Source organism: Phaenicophaeus curvirostris, chromosome 2 (genome assembly GCF_032191515.1).
Source record: "Phaenicophaeus curvirostris isolate KB17595 chromosome 2, BPBGC_Pcur_1.0, whole genome shotgun sequence".
In the NCBI taxonomy this organism is placed as follows: Eukaryota; Metazoa; Chordata; class Aves; order Cuculiformes; family Cuculidae; genus Phaenicophaeus; species Phaenicophaeus curvirostris.
The window spans coordinates 87,409,436-87,429,108 of record NC_091393.1 but is presented as its reverse complement, the minus strand read 5'-3'; the positions used below and the strand labels follow the sequence as shown (position 1 = coordinate 87,429,108).

At 36.6% G+C, this 19,673-nt stretch overlaps 1 protein-coding gene across 14 annotated transcripts in view; it reads right to left on the bottom strand.

The window, feature by feature from the left end:
• Positions 1-377: 377 nt before the first annotated feature.
• Positions 378-19,673, bottom strand: part of ESRRG (estrogen related receptor gamma) — a 402,243-nt gene continuing 382,947 nt past the window's right edge. For all 14 annotated transcript variants that reach the window (XM_069852777.1, XM_069852783.1, XM_069852780.1 and 11 more), the window contains 2 exons: positions 15,583-15,852; positions 378-4,053 (listed from right to left, as the gene is read on the bottom strand). In XM_069852777.1, the coding sequence (XP_069708878.1) occupies positions 3,809-4,053; positions 15,583-15,852 (515 nt within the window). In that variant the 3' untranslated portion in view covers positions 378-3,808. The remainder of the gene's footprint in view (positions 4,054-15,582; positions 15,853-19,673) is intronic.

Genomic DNA, 19,673 nt, shown 5'->3' with positions numbered 1-19,673 from the left:
TTAAAATAGTGAGAAAGTTTTCTTTTATGACATTGACAGAGAGGCAATGATTTTGAGTAATGCAGGTTGATGTGAAGATGCTTTAAGATTAAATAAGTGCTATATAAAGGCCTGTCAGCCTGAATTCTAATGTGCTATGAGACATTTTGCATATTTAAGAGTATGCAAAATGTCTTGTACCACACTGGAATTCATTCTGACAAGGCTTTATATAGCATTTATTTACACGCATATTGTACTTTAAGGGAGAAGGGATAACACTGGCTCCTCTTTGAATGGAAGGAACAAAAATAATGCTAATTGCTCTGTTTCCTTCTCTGAAAATGAAAATAAAACCAAAAAAACCCCACAGCACAAAAAATAAAATAAAAGCAATCAAAAGTGGAAGCTTGTTTAATATTGCTCTACCATCATCCTGAAAGGCATAATAATTTGAGTTACACATCTGAACTGATTGGAGTTACAGAATCATATCTCCTTTTTGCATTTAACAATATATACAATATAAAATAAATACATTTACACAAATGGACATTGGTTGGAGCACACGGTATGATACACATCACAAAAATATACAGTTGATTGCTATACAGATGTGAAGCCCATCTACAGCTATAGACATGTTTGTTTTTATTTGTTGATTTGTTTCATTTTTTAACTACTGGCTATTATGCAACTCCTGGATTATTATAAGCAGTTTAATTTTTTTGTCCTTTTGCGATCTTTGCACGATAAGACTGCCATAAAATGTTTTCCTAGGCAGGTAAACAGAGACGCTTAAATAATTAAAATACAATCACCAACACCCATTTTCTCTTCTATAAGAAAAATAGCAGTTTTAATTTTTTATATCTTTTTATGTTATCATTTAAATGCAAAATAGTGGAATAAATACAACAATCTGATCTGATTGAAACAAATGTGTAACTTCTGGGAGTTACACAATCATATTGCTTTAAATAAGAAAAAATTAAAAAATGAAGCAAAAATAGAAATTAAATCGTTATGGCTACAACATACACCCTTTGAAATTTTCCCAACACTTCACATTAAGTAAGTGGTCTTGAAAGAACTCTTCTCCAGCAAGGTTTAAGATGAACACTATAAAGCCCGTGCAGTTCTTTTAGCTATGTTTCAGGTAATGCTTTTGCAGTCTTGAGATACTTGTTCTTTTGCAGCTCCAAAAAATTACAGAAAATGAAAACTAAAATTTGCACCGTGTGCCTTTAACACATCTCCATTTTTTGTGTGTTTTTTGTATACTTCTAGTTGATTGGCTTTTGACCCTGAAGCCCAAGTTCTTTAATGTGATACAGCAAAAACAATATTTATATTATATATTTATATATATATAGTGTACTTGAACAGTAGCAACTTAAACCCTGCACAAACTTTCTGGAAAATAAACTTTTTTTTGCACTCTTACATATATAAATAATCTTATAGAATCAGCACCTTTTTCCCAGGAGTTGTATTTTTTTTTGATAGTTTTCAAAAGGGATGTGCCAATTTCTGAACTCCTATCACAGCTATAAATTTCAAGTTATTGACCATCTGAATGAATTGCTAATGATGATTTACCTAGAATCACACTACAGTCACTTCTCTACTGAGAAAACACAATCTACAATATAGTCCCATATAGCTAATGATAGATACACAGTTTTTTTTCCTAGCATGAGGCTGATGGAGCATCCACCAAGCCCATTGTTATTTTGTTTAAAGCACACAACGTAGCAATAGTTTTGGAAACTTGTCCGCACCAAAAAAGTTTTGCAACAACACAGAGCGAGATAACAACATCTGAGAGATGATTGAATAAAAGCTATATTTACAGCATTTAAAAATTAGACTTATCTATAATCTTGAAATAGTCAAAGTTTTATTTCTAAGCTATACATTGGTATTCTATAATAAACTGTTACAGAAATTATCCCTTGTCTTGAAAATATTATGATTTCAATGTGTATCTGTTCATAATGAGTATTTGTTTGGAGTTTCGATCTCTTAATTATTACTAGGAAGAACCTTATTACCGGTAAGGAATAGAATATACTACTGTAATCTCCTGAGGAATTGTACATCCAATATTGTCTCTAATTCTACCCTGTGTCTATAAGCACACACCACAAGAATCCAAACACCACAAGAAGAACAAGACAACAGTCTTTGAATGCAACATAAAAATTCAGAAAAGCACAGCAAACATGAAACATTGAAAAGCTGAACTACATTTCTTTTGTTTGTTAGGATTACAATTTTAATTACATCTGTGTACATAGAATAAGGATGTTCACATAGTACAGGGAGCAGCTACTAACACTGGTACATTGGTATAGCATTTGATGGAGGTTATTGTTTATTGGTTATTTAGCGACTGTAGTTTTCTGGGGGCATCTAATTGGTTTATACATTAGATTACACCTCGTAACAGTCTTGAAACTGACTGACTTTCATGCTGTGACAATACTGGTTGAAAAGCACATATACTGGTTTAGCTACTTGTTAAAGATTGCCATTTACAAAATAAAATCTAAATCAATAAATAAGGTATATAAGTGTTAAGTTCTTCAATTTGGTCAGAAGTCTACTACTCTGATTTCTTAATTTTGCAAATGTCGGCATTTGCCTTATTGCCTCTAAGCTACTATTGGTTCATAGGGTTTTTCTGCGTGTGAGGTTATAATTTTGCAAACAGGCAATATCTTGTTCATTTGCAACTGAAGCAGTTAGAAATCACGTAGCAGCTGTACCTTTGTACGGTCGCCGTCTCTTAAAAGATTGGTATTTGACATGGAGTATTTATATGTTAGACTACTCTTATATACTGTAGGTGTAATCTAATCCTTTGAGTCAGTGAACATTTAGTTATAAACTGGAGCTCATGTTAAGAAACTGGATGTTTTGGACCAGACTGGCACACAACATAAATTGCATCCGTGATAATATGCACCTTCCCTTCGACTATTGCTTTAGTAAGATAAATTCCCACATTAATAAATGGCTGAAAACTGGTAAAGCTGGTACAAAAAAATCTCCATTAGTAAGAAGAAACAAAACATTTAAAAAAATCTTCCTTCAGGATTCATTTGTCCTTCATTATTGTTCATCATTGTTCAAGCCAGCACAAAAATGCAGTATTTCTTTCTCTTTAGTATTGCATGAATGAATAAAGCTTAAACTATTCCCTGAAAAAGTTACATTGTATCTAACCTAAGAAATATCTGGAAGACTTGAAAAACAATTAAGGAATCAAATGGCTGTAACTGATCTAGATGGAAAATGCAATGATAAGAAGCAGCCGATGCATCGTCGCTTAGTCGTCTAATTAGAGACTGCTCCTATGAAATCTAATACTGCATTCAGTCAGTTCATCATGTTGTACTGTACTGCTAGGTATGATGGTTCTCTCTTTGATTCCTTTGTCATTGGGGACATTATGGTTCATAATAAGTTCACTGGCATCCATATTATGGATTTCCATCCTTTGGCAGGCCTGGCTTCCATCTCTCTTCAATTAGAGACCTCTTTTAAAAGTTCAGCAGCAAAGAAAAAAGAGAAAAGGAAAAAGGAAAGGAAAGAACAGAAAGGAAAAGAGAGAAAAGGAAAAGGAAAAGAAAAACTGCATCAGAAGGACACAGAAGTAAAAGTTGAAAGCTGCTTCACAGTCTTGCTGCTAAATATCAGTGCAGTCACTTTTTCCTTAATTAAACACTAAGTTTCTTTGCCATTATTATCCTGTTTATTTTCCCTTTTTTTTTTTTTTTTTTTAAAACGTGCATGATGGGGAAGCCCATGATGCTTTTAGTCAGACCTTGGCCTCCAGCATTTCCAAAAAAAGTTTGTGCATGGGAACTTTGCCTTCCAGTTTGATGTTGTAGAAATGCTGCACAGCCTTGGTGGAGGTTTGCCTCAGAAGTGGGAGAGTCATCAACATCTTGCCTGCGCGACGTGGGTCTTCCATGTGCTGCCCGGCCTCATAATCCTGCAGAGCCTCATGTAAGACATCCTGAAGTTTCTGCACTGCCTCAACATCCTCTATGTGCATTGAGTCTGTAAAACAAAAGGAGCAAGATCAGGTTTCAGTTTGATGTACTGAAAATCAGACAATGTTATGGCTGCACAACACTTTCATGGGTTCTATCCATCCTCCTTCTCCAAGAAGTAAGATAATTGCCCACTAATTTCTATACTGACCTTCAGGAGAATATCTGGAACCACTGTGGAACTACAAATGTATAATGAACTCTTGTGTAAGTAATCCTCGTCATCCGCCTCAAACAAGTAAAACAGTCACTCTCGCTGCTCCATAAGACATCTCTTAGCTTTGAAAAAGTGATAGTGCCAAAGGGCTGTATGACTTGAGGTCTGCGTTTTACTAAGGAAGCAAGAAAGCCTCCCCTGCTATGGAAAAGCTTGGTAAAAATCTGTCAGGCTCCAAGATTGTGAACTTGGAAGCCATGGTCATTGCCCCCTGCTCAGAGATGCTGATTGTGGGATTAAGACCACTGCAAGGGAAAAGCAGGTTTGATTTTTTTCTCCCTCAGGCAAGTTCAGACAGACAGGCAAACTCAGCACATTCTTGAACAGCTTTTGTTCTATGAAGCCAACATCTCCTACAAGGTCTAATCCTTCTCTCGCACCCACTCAGAGGGTGGTTTATCTTGGTATTGTTCAGGTTTTGCTTTTTTTTTTTTCTAAATCACTCAGAGCAAGCACCTCACCCTGTACCTTTCCAGGTGAGATGTTCTGGTGGTGTAAGTACCGAGTGACAAGCCTAGACACAAGGCACACCAGGAAGTAAACTAAACTGCTACATGACCCAGGAAGATTAAAGCAATGCAAGTGTGAAATAAAAGGAAAAGATCTAACTGAAAAAACTGTAAAACCCTCAACAGCACAGATACAGAAAGGGAAGATGTCCCTGAGAACATGTAGTTACTGGACCATGCTGAGATAACTTTGGATGAGCAACCTTAATTCTCTGACTTTTATGTAGTCATAAATGCCAAAAAACTCCTGATGTGGTCCAAAGTGAGGTGAATGCAAGTAAGAAAGAACAGTCACAGGTGAAAGCGGACAACAAACAGTCGCTATCAGCTACCAAAACCTGGATGCTTGACAGACTTGCAGACCCAATAAAGCAACACATGAAAATATAACTGCTGCAAGGGGGTATAAGTCATAGGGATAGACTATGCGGTGCAAGCTTAGCTCAGGCTGGAACTGGGACACAGCATTATTAAAGTGCATCCTGGAAAACCCTATTAAGTACAATACTGCTTTGTGTCTTAATTTACGGTTTTGGAATAAAGCTCCTGTTCCCATATAGTTGGACGGTGAAGAACCCACTTCTATCACTGTTGCCAAGCCCTGTATTAAGCAGTCTGATGCCCTGGATGAGTATTTTGACAAAGCCTCATGTTTTACCCTGTTGATGATAACAACATCAAATTTTGCACGTGCTTCAAATACCTGAATTACAGTCAGAGAATTAAGATGCGTCTAAGATTCATTTCCTAAAAGCTGATGTGCAACTATTTCCTCAGATAATTAGGCCAGACAGTAAATACCTCTTTCTTTTCAAACACAAACATGTAAACTAAAACACAAACCAGTAAGTAACAGGTTAACATAAATGTTCCAGCTTCTATTGTCAAAACAAATGTGCAAATTGAAAAGAAAAAAAAAAAAAGTTACAGCTCCTGCTCTAAACCAGACACTTAATTATATACAAGTTTGGATCATTTAGCACGTTTTATTGATTCTGATGACAGTTTATCTGTTAATTACACATAATGGAGTCCTATGGGAATTTTACATGTTTAATAATTCTGAGTCTTAGTGAATACATGCCCTAAGAAGCATGCAGTTAAGACACATGCTGCAGGGATGTGATACTGCGCATCAAGTGCACTGTGCTGAAAGTGGAGAAACACAAAAATATCTCTATAGGGAAAAAGAGGCTACAACATTTTAAAAGAGATGACAGGGGAACTATTACCTCTAGCAAAATTTAGTTCTAATTAATGTGAGACCATTCCCCAAATCTATAAATTTTTGATAGTCTTCTAATACAGCAATTCTATTAAATAGTTCTGTGTCAATAAAAGCAAATCCGTGAATTCTGTGTCCTACAGACAGATGTAATCAATACAGACATGCTAACACACACGTACAAACGTGACTGATGTCTTAAGCATAGTGTCCAAGCACTCAGCATAATTTGGAATGCAAACTCCAAACAAATTGTCATCTTTACTCTCTGACTCTTACTAAGTACTTGGATATTCACTGTTGGCTACAGAACACATGATGTGCTACTTTAAATAATTTTTCTATAAACTATGCATAGTTTGTGCAGAAACCATACATCTTTTACTCCTCGCCCCAGACCAACAGTGCCAGGGTCAAGTTTGCTGGTGAACCAAATAAGAACATTTTATCAGCAAAAAAATGCCTGGCTAGTCGCAGACCGACTGTTCTTGTCAATATTTATTTTATATCATGCTGCATAAAGAGACAGGTCTTTCTAGAGAACCTGACAACAAATGTTTATTTTCAAACCCTGTACAAAACCAGTCTGATTCTCCCCAGAATCACCATTTGTAATTGCAACCATGTTTGAGTTTACAAATGAAGTGCAGACTAAAATATTTTTTCACACAGAGATGAAACTTCCTTGAGATCTTTAGCTCTGTAGTTTGTAGAGTATTTTGGCTTGCAGCATTAGAAATATCCATGCTCTACATATTTCTTACACAGAAATTGAGTGAGGAGGGAAAAGAGGAAGAGAATATCCCCACAAAATATAAGAAAGGAAGGTGAATCAAAACCTGCCCTCTGATACAGCTATTACATTCCATGCTCTCAAACTGTTCCACTGTGTGTGGAAAACATCTTAAAACAAGAGAACTTATCCCCTCCTTGCAGGGGTGATTGTATACCATCTCTCTGGTAAACAGAGCAATTGCTTACACAGAAAAGTAATAGTAGTAAAGCACTTAATGTATTCGTTGCTGCCTTTGAAATCAATTTAGCAGCTGGGAAGAACGTGACCAGCCAGCTCTCCACTGGCCTCATGCAAGCATTCTGCTGCCTGACAGTGGTTCAAGCAGCAGTTTAGGAAGCTGTGCCTTGGGAAACAGATTTTGTCATAGGAAACGGGGTAAGAAAAAATAGCAGAGAGAGGGGCACTCCAAACAACGATTAAGATTTCAAACTGTTCTTTTAAAATGACAATTTAGCTCAAAAGATTTGAAAATTATTTAATCAAATCACTGGGATAATTTAACTTCTCATTTACAGGAAAGATTCAAACTCATTTCAAAATCTGTGCTATTTAATTAGACCATGATTCAGCTCACAGATTGCTCAGGAAAACATTAATCTCTACAAAAATCTTTCTTAAGTTTTAGCCTTGCAGTCTGGAACTTCTACTTTATTCCCGATATTAAACGAATGTAGATCTTAATCCCCCAGGTGTAAGCCTTTGAAAATAAGAAAAATGGTTGAAAACGCTGAACCAGCCAAGGGGAAAAGAGGAGGAAAAATAAAAGAAGAGAGAAACCTTTTCAGTAACTACTGCCTGGTAGATGTAGAAGTGAATTCAGAGCAGGTTAACTTATTGCTGATAAACCCAGTCCTCACTAGTTAGAGGGGGCAATGTCAACAAGAACCACTTACAATTTAAGGAAATGCAGTCTGTGCAACAATCCAGAAATAAAGAAATAATCCCACAAACAATATGAAATTGAATTATAAGTTACCTACAAAGATTTGAATAGTCTTCCTATACCAAGAAAAAACCTAGAAATTATACTTTTTTTTTTACCACCTTTTCCTTCTTTTTTAAGTGGCTTTGTAGACCGTCTGGATAGTTTACAATTACATCCTACACAGGTGATATCCATACGAAACCTATATCCAGATGTAACATGCATAAAAGTCAGTGTCAAAATAAAGAATTACATTAAACAGGGTAATGTGAAAGTGTTGTCATTTGAAAGCAAGCAGCAACTGATCTTAAACTCCCTCCAAAAAAGGGATCCCAGGCTGGTGAAATTGAGACAAACACAAGACTTGTTGATACAGCAAGCTGCCGAGAACATAGGATGTCAGTCTAGAAGGGGGAAAGTTGTTACTGATCAGTGCTGCGACGGAGAGAGCAGGATCAACAAATGAGGATAGTGACTCATTGAGCTCTACTTTGAGAATGCTGTTTAATCCTTGAAAATGCTTTGTTTCACAATCACAGGATGGGAAAATAGAATTGTACCTCTTCTGATCAGCTGATTGACGATATCATTGTGCAGAAATGGGAGAAAACTAGAGTTCTCATCCAAGAAAAACACTGAGAAGTCCAGATAGAAATTCAGATTGCAATCTACCTCATTTAAAATTCAAACTTAATCTCAAATGCAACAAACAAACACCCAGCCACCCAGGAATCATTTAGAACACATCAAAAAGGGTGACAAGTAGCTAAAGAGTGGAGAGCATCTGAACTGAAGGCAGGGTACCTCTCAAAATACTGCTCTAGGAAAGTTAAAGGCTAATATGTATGTATTTTTTACATAACATCATTAAGAAACAGTAGAAACTGAAGGGTCTCAAATAGAGTATTTCTTCTTGTCAGAAAACTCAGTCAGTATAAAGGAAGAAATTATTATAGTGAATCAAGCAGCAGGGAGTATGCAGCAGTGAACGCACACATTAAGATGCTGATAAAGCACATCAGAGAGGCAAATATCAACAAATACTTGAAAGACAGCAATTGCTGTGATGTTTGTGATTCCATATATCTAAGCAATTCATAAACCTAAACCAGATAAGTCAGTTTAGAATGCTGTAGGATCCTGGAAGAACTGGATGGAATGAAGAGTAAGAACAGCAAGCAAAATGGATTTTGCTTTACGTAAGGACAAAATCCTAATCTGGATTATGTCTCAAATAAGAGGAATTTATTATCTAGATTGTATCGCCAATTCAAAAACTCCACAAAAACAGTGCAGCATTTATTGATGGGTGATGTGTTTTCAGAATTACAGAGACCTCTCCTCTCCTGCCTGAGATTTGTCCTAGATTTACACAGGGAAACTTGCATTTTCCCAAAGGCTTTGCCCACATTGTGTTTCTGTATAAATGTTATGAAAAACACAACACAGTGACATTTTGAAAAGCATATCGCTTAAGATAGAAAGAACCCATGGAAACTGTCAATAGCAAGAGGAGGATTCCAAGAGGATTCCTCCTTCCAAGAGGAGGAAGAATTCCCATCCTTTTCTAGTACAGAACTGAAACTTCTCCAGAAACTTAATTTGGTCCTCCCTGTGTAGGTTCAACAAATATACTTAATTTTGACCACCCATTTAATAGAATCATAGAGCTGTTTGGTTGGGAAAGACCTTTGAGATCATCGAGTCCAGCCATCCCTGTCCACTACTAAATGATATCCCTGAGCGCTTCTTCCACCCACCTCATCTACCTGTCTTTTAAATATCTCCAGGGATGGTGACTCAACCACTTCCCTGGGCAGCCTGTCCCAGTGCCTGATAATTCTTTTGGTGAAGAAATTTTTCCTACTGTCCAATCTGAATCTCCCTTGGCACAACTTCTGGCCATTTCCTCTCATCATATCACCTGTGACTTGGGAGAAGAGAACAACATCCACCTCGCTACAACTTCCTTTCAAGTAGTTGTAGAGAGTGATAAAGTCTCCTATCAGCCTCCTTTTCTCTAGGTTAAACAACCTCAGTTCCCTCAGCCACCTCTCACAAGGCTTGTTCTCCTGTTTTTCCTGAACAGAATTATTTGCTGGGGTCAGCATGGTGAGGCTAGGAGACAAGTGCATAGAAAACCAGAATATTTTCCAAAGGTATAGGCAAAAATGGTCCAACATTTGGATTACTCTATTTGAAACAGACATTTCAATTAGAATATAAACTGGAAATTAAAGAGGAACAAATCAAGAACTCCTTGTCTGTAGGAATTACACACAGTGGAAACAAACAACAAAAACTAAAACCAAGGCTTCTATGATTGATTTTAGCAAACTAAGTCTTAGTCTGGATTGCACTGGTTTGGCCTATTTTTAAGAAGAGACATGAAAACTGAGGCTTCAAAACAGCTTTTAAAACACAGAAGGAAATGAAGTTGTAGGGAGAAAGGAAACCACAGAACATGCCTATTTATTTCAGGGGCTAAGTGGATTAGCAGTGAACGCAAACCAAAGGCATAGAAAGGTTAAAACACAGAAAATCAACTTTTTTTTTTATTCCTGAGATGACTGAACTTTCCAGTAGGATAAGTAGTGAGGGCAATAAATAAAGGACTATTTCTGCGATGTAGAACAAACTGCATACTACAAATTGATTCTAGTACCTACTCAGTAAGTCTACTAAAATTCTGGAAAAGGGCAACTCAAATGATAGAGCTGGGGCGTAAGATACCAACTAAAAGAAAATTTTGAATGAATGCTTCAAAATCCTTTTTATCCACTACAAGATATAATAATTGCCATAATTACCACTGACAGCCACTCGTTTAGCGCGGTGGAAAAGCAGGATGAATAACAGTGAAGATTAGCAACTGCATTGGTGACACCACAGTCCACACCGTTGCTTTCCTACCCAGAAAATCTGCTTGTCAGCACAGAGCTGGTCCTCGGCAGATACAGCACAGCACTCCCCTTACAGTCCTACCCAGCAATAAGGAACCCAGAACTCTGTCCTCCTAGCTGCTGCTGGGCTGGCCTCACTGCTTCCACTTTGAGAGTTTCAGGCTGCTAACATGTCAATAACAGCTATCTATTTAATAACTAGGTGAGGACTATCTCAAAGTTATTCAGTTACTAACACAACTACTAGAAAAAGAAAAAAATATTACATCATTAATTAACTGTGCTACCATTTGCTTAATGCTACCATTAAGCAAATGGTAGCACAGTTATTTATTTTCTCTAAGACTTGTGGGTGCCATCTATCTGGTTACGTGAAAATGAAACATGAGGAAGAAACTGTGTTCAAGCAACATGAAAACTCTGATTATATTGGCAGTTTCCTTTTCGGAAAATATTTCTATATGGTACCATTCTTTTTACAAAATTAAATGAAAGAATTAAGAGAACTTGTCATTTATATTTGGCAAAATAAACATTGGTAACACATCAATAACACACAGATGAGTACAGATAGTCTATATATTCCTGTTCATGACAGAGATGTTTTAATCATGAATTCTAACAGTAACAAGATGACTAAATAAATCAAATGAAAACTAAATACAGCATTAGTAGAAACTAAATACGGTATGTTCTGACATAAGATAAGCCCCAGTCTATACTGGGAATAAAGATGATGTTTTGTGGAATAAGTGACTTATATGGAATTATACCAATTAATTTTATTATGATAATATTACTTAATGGTGAGAATCTAGTGTTTCAAGTACACAGTTTCGGTGGCTGGAAAGCTAAATAAGTTATAGGAATACACTCCTTTTTTACCAGGATAGATGATCACGAGACTTTACTGGCATTAATGTTGAACTGTGCTTCATTAAGCTAAAATGCATAAGATACTGCTTAGTTCTCACTCCTTCAGTACTGAAGAAAGGGTGCTGAGTTTTTTTTTAAGAGAATTAATAAGAGAGACCAGAAATTGTGATGGTGAGGGGAAGTCCTTTTCTCCTGTTGGTGATACCACTGACACAGCATTTAAGATGAAATTTTCAACAGTGCATAGGGTTATACCTTTAAGTGCCTAGTATCCATATTTGGGCCAGATTTTTCGAGATGTCAGCAGCCTATAAGGCAGATACATACAGATCAGATTTTCAAATCTGCTCATGCATTTTGACACTTTAGTTCCTTACGTTAAGTCTTAGCTGGGAACTGAGCTTCTCTTAAAAATCTGGTCTTGGTTGTAACATTTGGCCTGGAGGCACAATTTAGTCCTTCCCGATTAGGCAATTTCAAAAAACTGCTCACCTGCAACTCCCTGTTTGGTATTACCTAATCGATACACGAAAGCATTTTCTAATACAAAAGAGACGATCAGGTCATCTTTTATGTGTTGGAACGTTCAGGAGTGCATGTGTGCACTTGTGTACATTTAAAACATATTTTGTAAATATTTCACCTTCCCTTACACACGAGGAAGTAATTGGTACATGCATGTTTTGGAAACCATTCAAAGTTGATTTTCTGCGTGGGTAAACAAAGTGCTCGTTGGTGCCAGCTTCCTTCATTTGGGCGGTGTGAGGTAGAACACAGGGCAGTTGCATCCGGCAGCTTGAGGGGTCCTACTTGCTTTTGTGTAAAGAGGGTAAAAGAGGGAAGAAGCGGGTGACACTGACAGGACAAGGGCAATGTTGTGGTGAGAGGGATTTCTCTGGCATTCAAGCATAAAGGCTGTATTAATTACGTCAAATCAACGTACACGTTTAACCTGTTAAACTCCTTATTAAGCACTACAAGTTAAACCTAACTCTTGAAATCATGCCTGTAGAGGCTTTTAACACACACAGGACTGAAATGTCTACACAGAATTTGTGCTCTTACAAATGTATTTAACCTTTCCAGATGCTATATGCACTCCGTTTGAAATCAGTGGCGATCTACAAGGTGGCCGCTTCTTGCATTTCTGTAAATTTATAGAAGCAGGATGGTATTGGCCAGCCCTGCAATGGGAACATTTGATAATGGCTCTCAGAGAACCTCCCTGAAAAACAGCTCCTCCTCCCCACTTTTGAGAAACCAAATGGCAGCATTATCTCAGATCAAGAACTGCACAAGTAGAATCCAGGCTGAGAGAAAAGTGAGCATTTGGGGTGTTTTAATGCTCACAATACTGAGATTTGTTGGTCAAAACAAAGCTTGTAGTATTTATTCAAACAAAATACAATCAATTTATGAAGACAATCCACCATTTCTTTTTTCCAGCTTCTATACACCAGCAGGGAAAGTACTATGACACTGTATCATAAATCACTAACACAGATACAATACCATAAAACCATCTTTTTCTACTGTTTACAGTAGAGTCTACCTGGAAATCTTTCTAGATAGAGCAGATATGGCAAAAATGTCTGAAACGCCTAAGATTTCTTATTATACTTTGTCCATTCTCTCCACAGTGATAAAAAGGCTAATATATTTTAAACTGGAAAAAGTAAACAGTGGAAGTTTTGGAAGAAAATAGACATATATTAAACAAAATATATTAAAACAAAAATATTAAAATGCGAATTGCTAACTGATTGATTTTATAATGCCACTTTTTTCAGATAGAGCTGCATTTGCATTTATCAAGTTCATAGTTATGTGAAATTAAAGCTACTTCTGGTTTTGTCTATAAATTACAAAAAGTTTAATTTTACTTTAATTCTAATTCTACATTAATTTTAGCAGCATTTGTAAATTAAAACACTAGGGGTCTGATATTATTTGATGGGCTGTAGTTCTGCAGGTGCTATTTTACATCTACGGATTAGTGCAGCTACAGCTGAAGTTTGATACCTGCTGCACGTAAAACCTGAAGCAGAAATGCTGAATGTCAGCAGTCAAAACATTCTGTTGAAAAGGAAGTCAAGTGGTTGGGCTGCTTTTTAACTCCTCCTTGCAACACTTTCACTTTAAATCAGCATTTTTATTTCTTTTAAGATGAGGGAAAGAAACATTTTAACTTAAATGTGCCCTGAATTTTAGCATGCTGAATTGTATTTATCTCTGATATTATCATGGTTGTAATTCCCAGTGAAGTTAATGAAGCTACAGATTATTTTGACACACTTCATGCACAATGTATGACTAAACTTTTTTTTGGCAGCAGTATCTTTTATTGTTACTTGACACTGTATGTCTTTTGGTGGGGAAACAAGGGATGTGAGTGGAATTAAACACTATATTCTAGCCTCTTATCCTTTTTATGAAGTAAAATATAGAAAAATTTCTAATTCAGTCTTTGAATTAAAGAATCAAACTAATTACAAAAAACTTCTCAATTTAGACTGCTAATTCCAGATAACTTCTGCCTCTGCTTATTAAGCATGACCAATTTTGAGAAATATCCTTCTTGTAGCTGCAAAGTATTCTTAAGTGTCTATTTACAGTGGTCAAAAACTATGAATAAATCTTCAATTAAAAAAGATCTTTGAGGGGCATTTCGGCACTTTGTTTATTCCAGAAATAAGATAATACTAAAGGGCAGAGTTAGTGGGGTGGAGAATATTTTACAAAGAAACTAATAAGCATTTTGGCTTTGCATGTTTTTGAATTATATTTCCAATTAAAAATGCAGAGTGCTAAATCACATTACAAAGACAAATAGGAAACTACAACTTCATTGTTGAAAACAATTTCCCTCCTATCAATCTGAGGATTCATGCATCAATATTGTAGATGAACTGTTAATTACAAAATCAATTAAAAAATTATTTCTAAAAACAGTCACGCGTCCTGGCTCTCAGGGGGGCAATTTGGGCAGAAGGTCTCATCTCACTAGGACCGCGCCAAATCACAAGTCGTCATCCACAAGTAAGCAAAAGCAATCTGGTTTTTCATTTTTCAGCGCGGCTGAGCCCAGCCTGAGATTGATCGTCACATATGGCCCCAGAAAACAAACTGTCAATACCTTGAATGCTGCAGAATTTGAACAAATAGCCGTCCGCCCATTCAAGCCACTCGTTGCATCCCATTTAACAGATTTTATTGACAGTTTCCTTCTTGTAATTAAAGGGAAAACTACTGGCCAGCAACCAAGATAAAGTTCAAAGATAGGGTCAAAACAAAAGCAGATGGAGGGGCACGGTGTGACTGTCAATGGAACATAGCATCAGAGCATGTTATTGACACACAGGTATCTAATGATCGGCACGTCATTAAAGAGGGATCTATGTGAACTTTATGCAAATGCTAAAAGGGACTTAAGGCCACAATAAAGCATTAAGGAGACACAAAAGGAAAAACAACAAAGCAAAACCGATTTTTACTTATCTGATAGTATTCACTGCTTCAGCACTTTTAAATTCAAATGCAGAAAAAAAAAATCTTTCTGAGGCTTTTAACCCTTGCTGCACAGGTAATAATTTTTACAGAAGCAGTCTCATAAATGCAGAGGATCCGTAAGGTAAGGTGCAGCCTTTGAGAGATGAAATAAGAATTTCCTCCCTCCTCCCATTCCCTGAATTCACCCTGAATTCAGTAGCTGCTTCTAAAGAGAACGTATATAACATATTCTCATGCATCCTTTCTGTTTGTTTTAATTGCAATGATCAGACTTGGCTGGATTATGGAATGGATTTCAGAGAATGACATCTATATCAATTTGAAGGGATCTTTGCCTGTAAAATAACTCTCCAGATCTTACACTGCAGTATCCTTCACTCCCTTAGGAACATATTCCAAAATTACTTAGAATCAGAAAGTTCTTATTAGTTTGAACTGCATTGTTTGTTACCTTTTAGTATAAGGTCTGACAAACAATTTCTTAAACTGCGTTTAAAACAAGCATGCAGAAAATATTATGGAGAAAAAAAAATTATATATTAAAAATGTAGCAACAGTCATGCCATTCTGCCAACCTGAATTAGCAAGTGCTATAGCTTTGAGGGTGACAAACTCTTCCTTCTCCAGCTTCATGCTCTTGTATTTCTTCACCAGCTGCAGTATGGCATTGTTGAGGTCAAGAAGGCCTGCCAATTTGGATTGGTCTTCATCCATAATATAATCTTCAGCATATACAAGCTCATCCTCAAAAGAAAGTGACCGGTATACAACACCAAGAATCAAAATCTCCATCCAAGCACTCTGCAGAAGGCTCATCTGGTCAGCTAGAGACAAAGTGGAGAATCCTGAACAGGAAAAAAATACAGGAAAAATATTTAGCACATTTGAATTTGTCAGAAATCGCTCCTCTTTTTGTTTGTTTAGTTGTTTTTGTGGGTTTTTTTAATATACATTGTGATAACATACGTATGTACTCCTTTTGCTTTTGCGCCTCTCCTCCTCACCCTACTACAGGGAAGTAAATCCATATAAAATCAAACATTTTCTAATTGACACATAAAATTATAAATAAGCTGGAATTTGCAGACTCCTTCTGTAAAAATCATATTAATTTGGGGAGTGCAGTGACAGTCTGTGATTTCTATGATACCTTCTTTGTTCCAAAATACTCATGCTTAGTTCTAAGACCTGGTGCTGTGAAGCACAGATCTGATGACTGTTCATCATTACCATAAGCCAAGGAATAGAATTTAAGAGAAGAAAAAACAACCTTTTTAAAAGGGAAGATTTGATGTTTTAATAGAATTAAGGTGATTATCACAAAGAGGAAAATACTCTTTAAACTTTAACCTCAGGGGAAAGAGAAGTAACACCTATCCTTCTCAGAAAAGATGCTAATTATTTCTGTAATGGCTCCTGACTCTACTCCACTTGTTGAAATAACAGGGTGGCATATTAAAGTGCAAACTGAACAGCAGTCACACCATTCTTTTTCTGAGGGTGACCAAAAATTTAATAAATGCCTCTTAATGAATTTAACCTTTGCCTTTTTTTCCCCTTCCCTCTGCTGTCTTTCCTAATAGGATCACTAAGGGTAAAGGTCTTTACTGTCTTACCTTTCCAGACTCTTGTTTACAGAACCTGTTAATTTATTGTATCAAACTGCTAATATCCCAATCACATTAAGAGCCACAAAACAATATGGGAGAGGAAGTGATTTTCCTGGCCTGTTGGTGAAACCGAGTAGTTTGCCAGTTGGCACCATCAACCACAAGTACTTAATAAAATCATCAAAGGGGATTAGTCAAGCTTTCCTTAAAGGGTCTTAAGACATGTCTGAGGCTTTCATTTAGTTGTTTATGGAGCTGCTTACATGTCCTTTGACAGGGTTCCCGCTGCAAGAACATTCTTTTTGGTGTTCAATTACACTTAAATGCATTTTTCTGTTTTGAAAGCTGAGAGTTACAGTCAAGCAGGAATATATCATAAACTAGCAAATCTGCAAGGCATCTACTCCAAACAAGATTTTCTCTATAAGCACTAAGCAGCAAAACTAATACAATAAAAAAGAAAACCCCACATTCAAACCACCAGGCATCCATAAAAAAAGAAACATAAAACTGGCTGCATACTGCCTCTCTTTCTCGCTCTCCCTCTCTCTCTCATTTTCCTCCCCCTCCTTATTTGTTTTCATTTTCTCTTACTGTCTTTTGAGTCTCGTGATAGAACTATAGCTCTCTGCCTTCAAAAAAACCCCAACAAAAACTGAGCCAACAACAACAGGAAACCCTTGAAGAGGTGACAGTGGAAAACAACACATCTGCAATTAAAATAAATAAGAGGGAAATGGAGAAGAAATAATCATTTGAAAGGTTATAAGGAGGAATTCATGATTTCAATTAGCTTCAACATTTCTGTTTCGTCTTTCAAGAACCAGTTTTTCTGCAGCAGCAGATGGACAGAGAACGTAGCCTGCAGCACCGTCCTGTGACAGCCCCATTCTCCCTCCCAGACACTGCTGTTAGTAAATAGATTTACACATTCTCCAATCTCCACACATCTTTCTGCCGAATAATTAAAAGCAGGATGATTAGTTTATTGAGTGGAAGGAGGAACTTTTTTATTGAGGTCCATCCACGATTTTATCAGGGCCAGCACTTTTACGGTTGTCATGAGGGTGCAGGCATCCAATTTTTCTTATCTGCCTGATTAATACAAACGCTGTTTCAGGACGCATTAATTAACAGATACAAATCTACGTTCTCATGGAAGGATCAATACAGAGAAGAAAAGAGGCATCAATGTGAATTTAGTGCTGATGATGGAGAAGGCACTCTATTGACATTTACGTGCAAAGAAACTTTAAAGTTGCAGTGGAGCCCTTTTGTCCCTGTGATTTACAAATTAACAATTTTTCAGATATAACAATGTTTCACACACTTCCGAGGAGCTTAATTAAGCAAAAAGCAATAAAATAAGTTTTGATTAAAAAAGTTTAACCTGCAATTTCTCTCTATTCTTTTTTTCCCCTGAAAACTCCAGATTTCCTTCTTTTATTTACTTATCTATTTTAGTGCAGGTTTGTTGTGGTTTTTTTTTCAAATAAATAATGCTATGTTTCAATAACATTTATTGCATGCCACAGTCAAAGGAAATTACATATGCCCTGTGAGGAGGAAAAATGGAATGTTGCTTATAATTTATTGTTCTGCAGTCTTGAAAAATCTGCTTTCTGGTGCAGCAAATATACTAATTGTTCTCCTACGACACATTAAAAAAACCCCCACATTTTTTATATTATAGAAAATTTGGCAAATACAAACCACACTATTCTGCTCTCCAATAATAAATCAAATAAACATGATTATCTTGTTCCTGATCGAAGTAACTTTCCCTTAAAAGCCTGCTCTGTGAAAGCATGTTTTAACTTTTAAAGGCATCTCTCTTGGGAATGTAAAGCTGTATCAAGCTGAATTTAATCTAGTTTTGTTTTGATTTTTCAGAAAATGTGAAAGAATCCAGCATGTCTTTTGTATCACACCGAATGCCCTTTTTAACAGCAGTTCAGCAAGTCACAGTTAAATTAATAATTACATAGGTATATGTATTTACATATGGAGATTTATTTTTAATTGTTTGAAGGTTATACTTATTTCATGCTAAACTGGGTTCTGATTCACTGAGCTTTTGTTATATGAATCCCCTAGAGCAGCCACGTTCTGTGACAAGTGGACATGCTCTGTTTTAAAATGCAATTGTATTAAAACAAAAAGTCTCAAAATTATCTGTAAATACATTTCCAGCTTCCTGGACAGGTGGTAGCCTTCCCAGTCACAACTGTATGCTCTTTCCAAACCACCCTGAGATGCTGCATGACAGGATGGTTTTGAACTTTGTTGTGCATTGTGTGGCTCCTTAATCCTTAAGAGACTCGCAGGTCATAGTTTTAAATGTAGAACTGCATAATGGCTTTTTAAAATACAATGTTGTGTACCTTTTTCCCCCTTAGCATATACTATATCGGTGACAACTTTGATCTCTTTCCATCTCCCTCCCCAAGTCAATGCCATTTAATGTATCTCAGGCATTTGCCAGCAGAATGACTGTACCTTGACCTGCAGTTAAGTAGCATGTTTATCTGCGATACAGCGCACTCCAAATAAACCAGATGACAGTTTGCAATAACGTCATTTGGAAGGATTGAAAGGCTTCTCAAGAGTCAGGTACCCCTGAGGTAAGAAGCTTGAAGGAAGCATGTTTTGTGCCAACTCTCCTGCCATCTTCTACTAGACGCTCGTGTGCTTGACAATGATGCCATGGGCACTTGTCAAGATTTTTTTTTTCTTCTTTTTGCCTAGCAAACTGATGCACTTTGCAGTCAACTTACAAAAAAGGCTAAGCATTTGAAAGTGTGAAGGGCAAAAAATATCTGACGGCTAGTCTTCAAAAATACACTTTCATTTCAGAAAGCATAAATGTTTATTTCCTGAGCTGAGTGTTGACAGAAATAGGCTGCAGCGCAGGCATATGAATTTAACCCCTTGTAGGCATTCTTTTCAGTGCAGTTTTATGTGTCTGAATGCAAACACTGTAAATCTACAGGGTGTCTCGTAATATCAGTTAACAATACCACTGATTTGCTGGTTTCAGATTTTCTTCCTTTTCT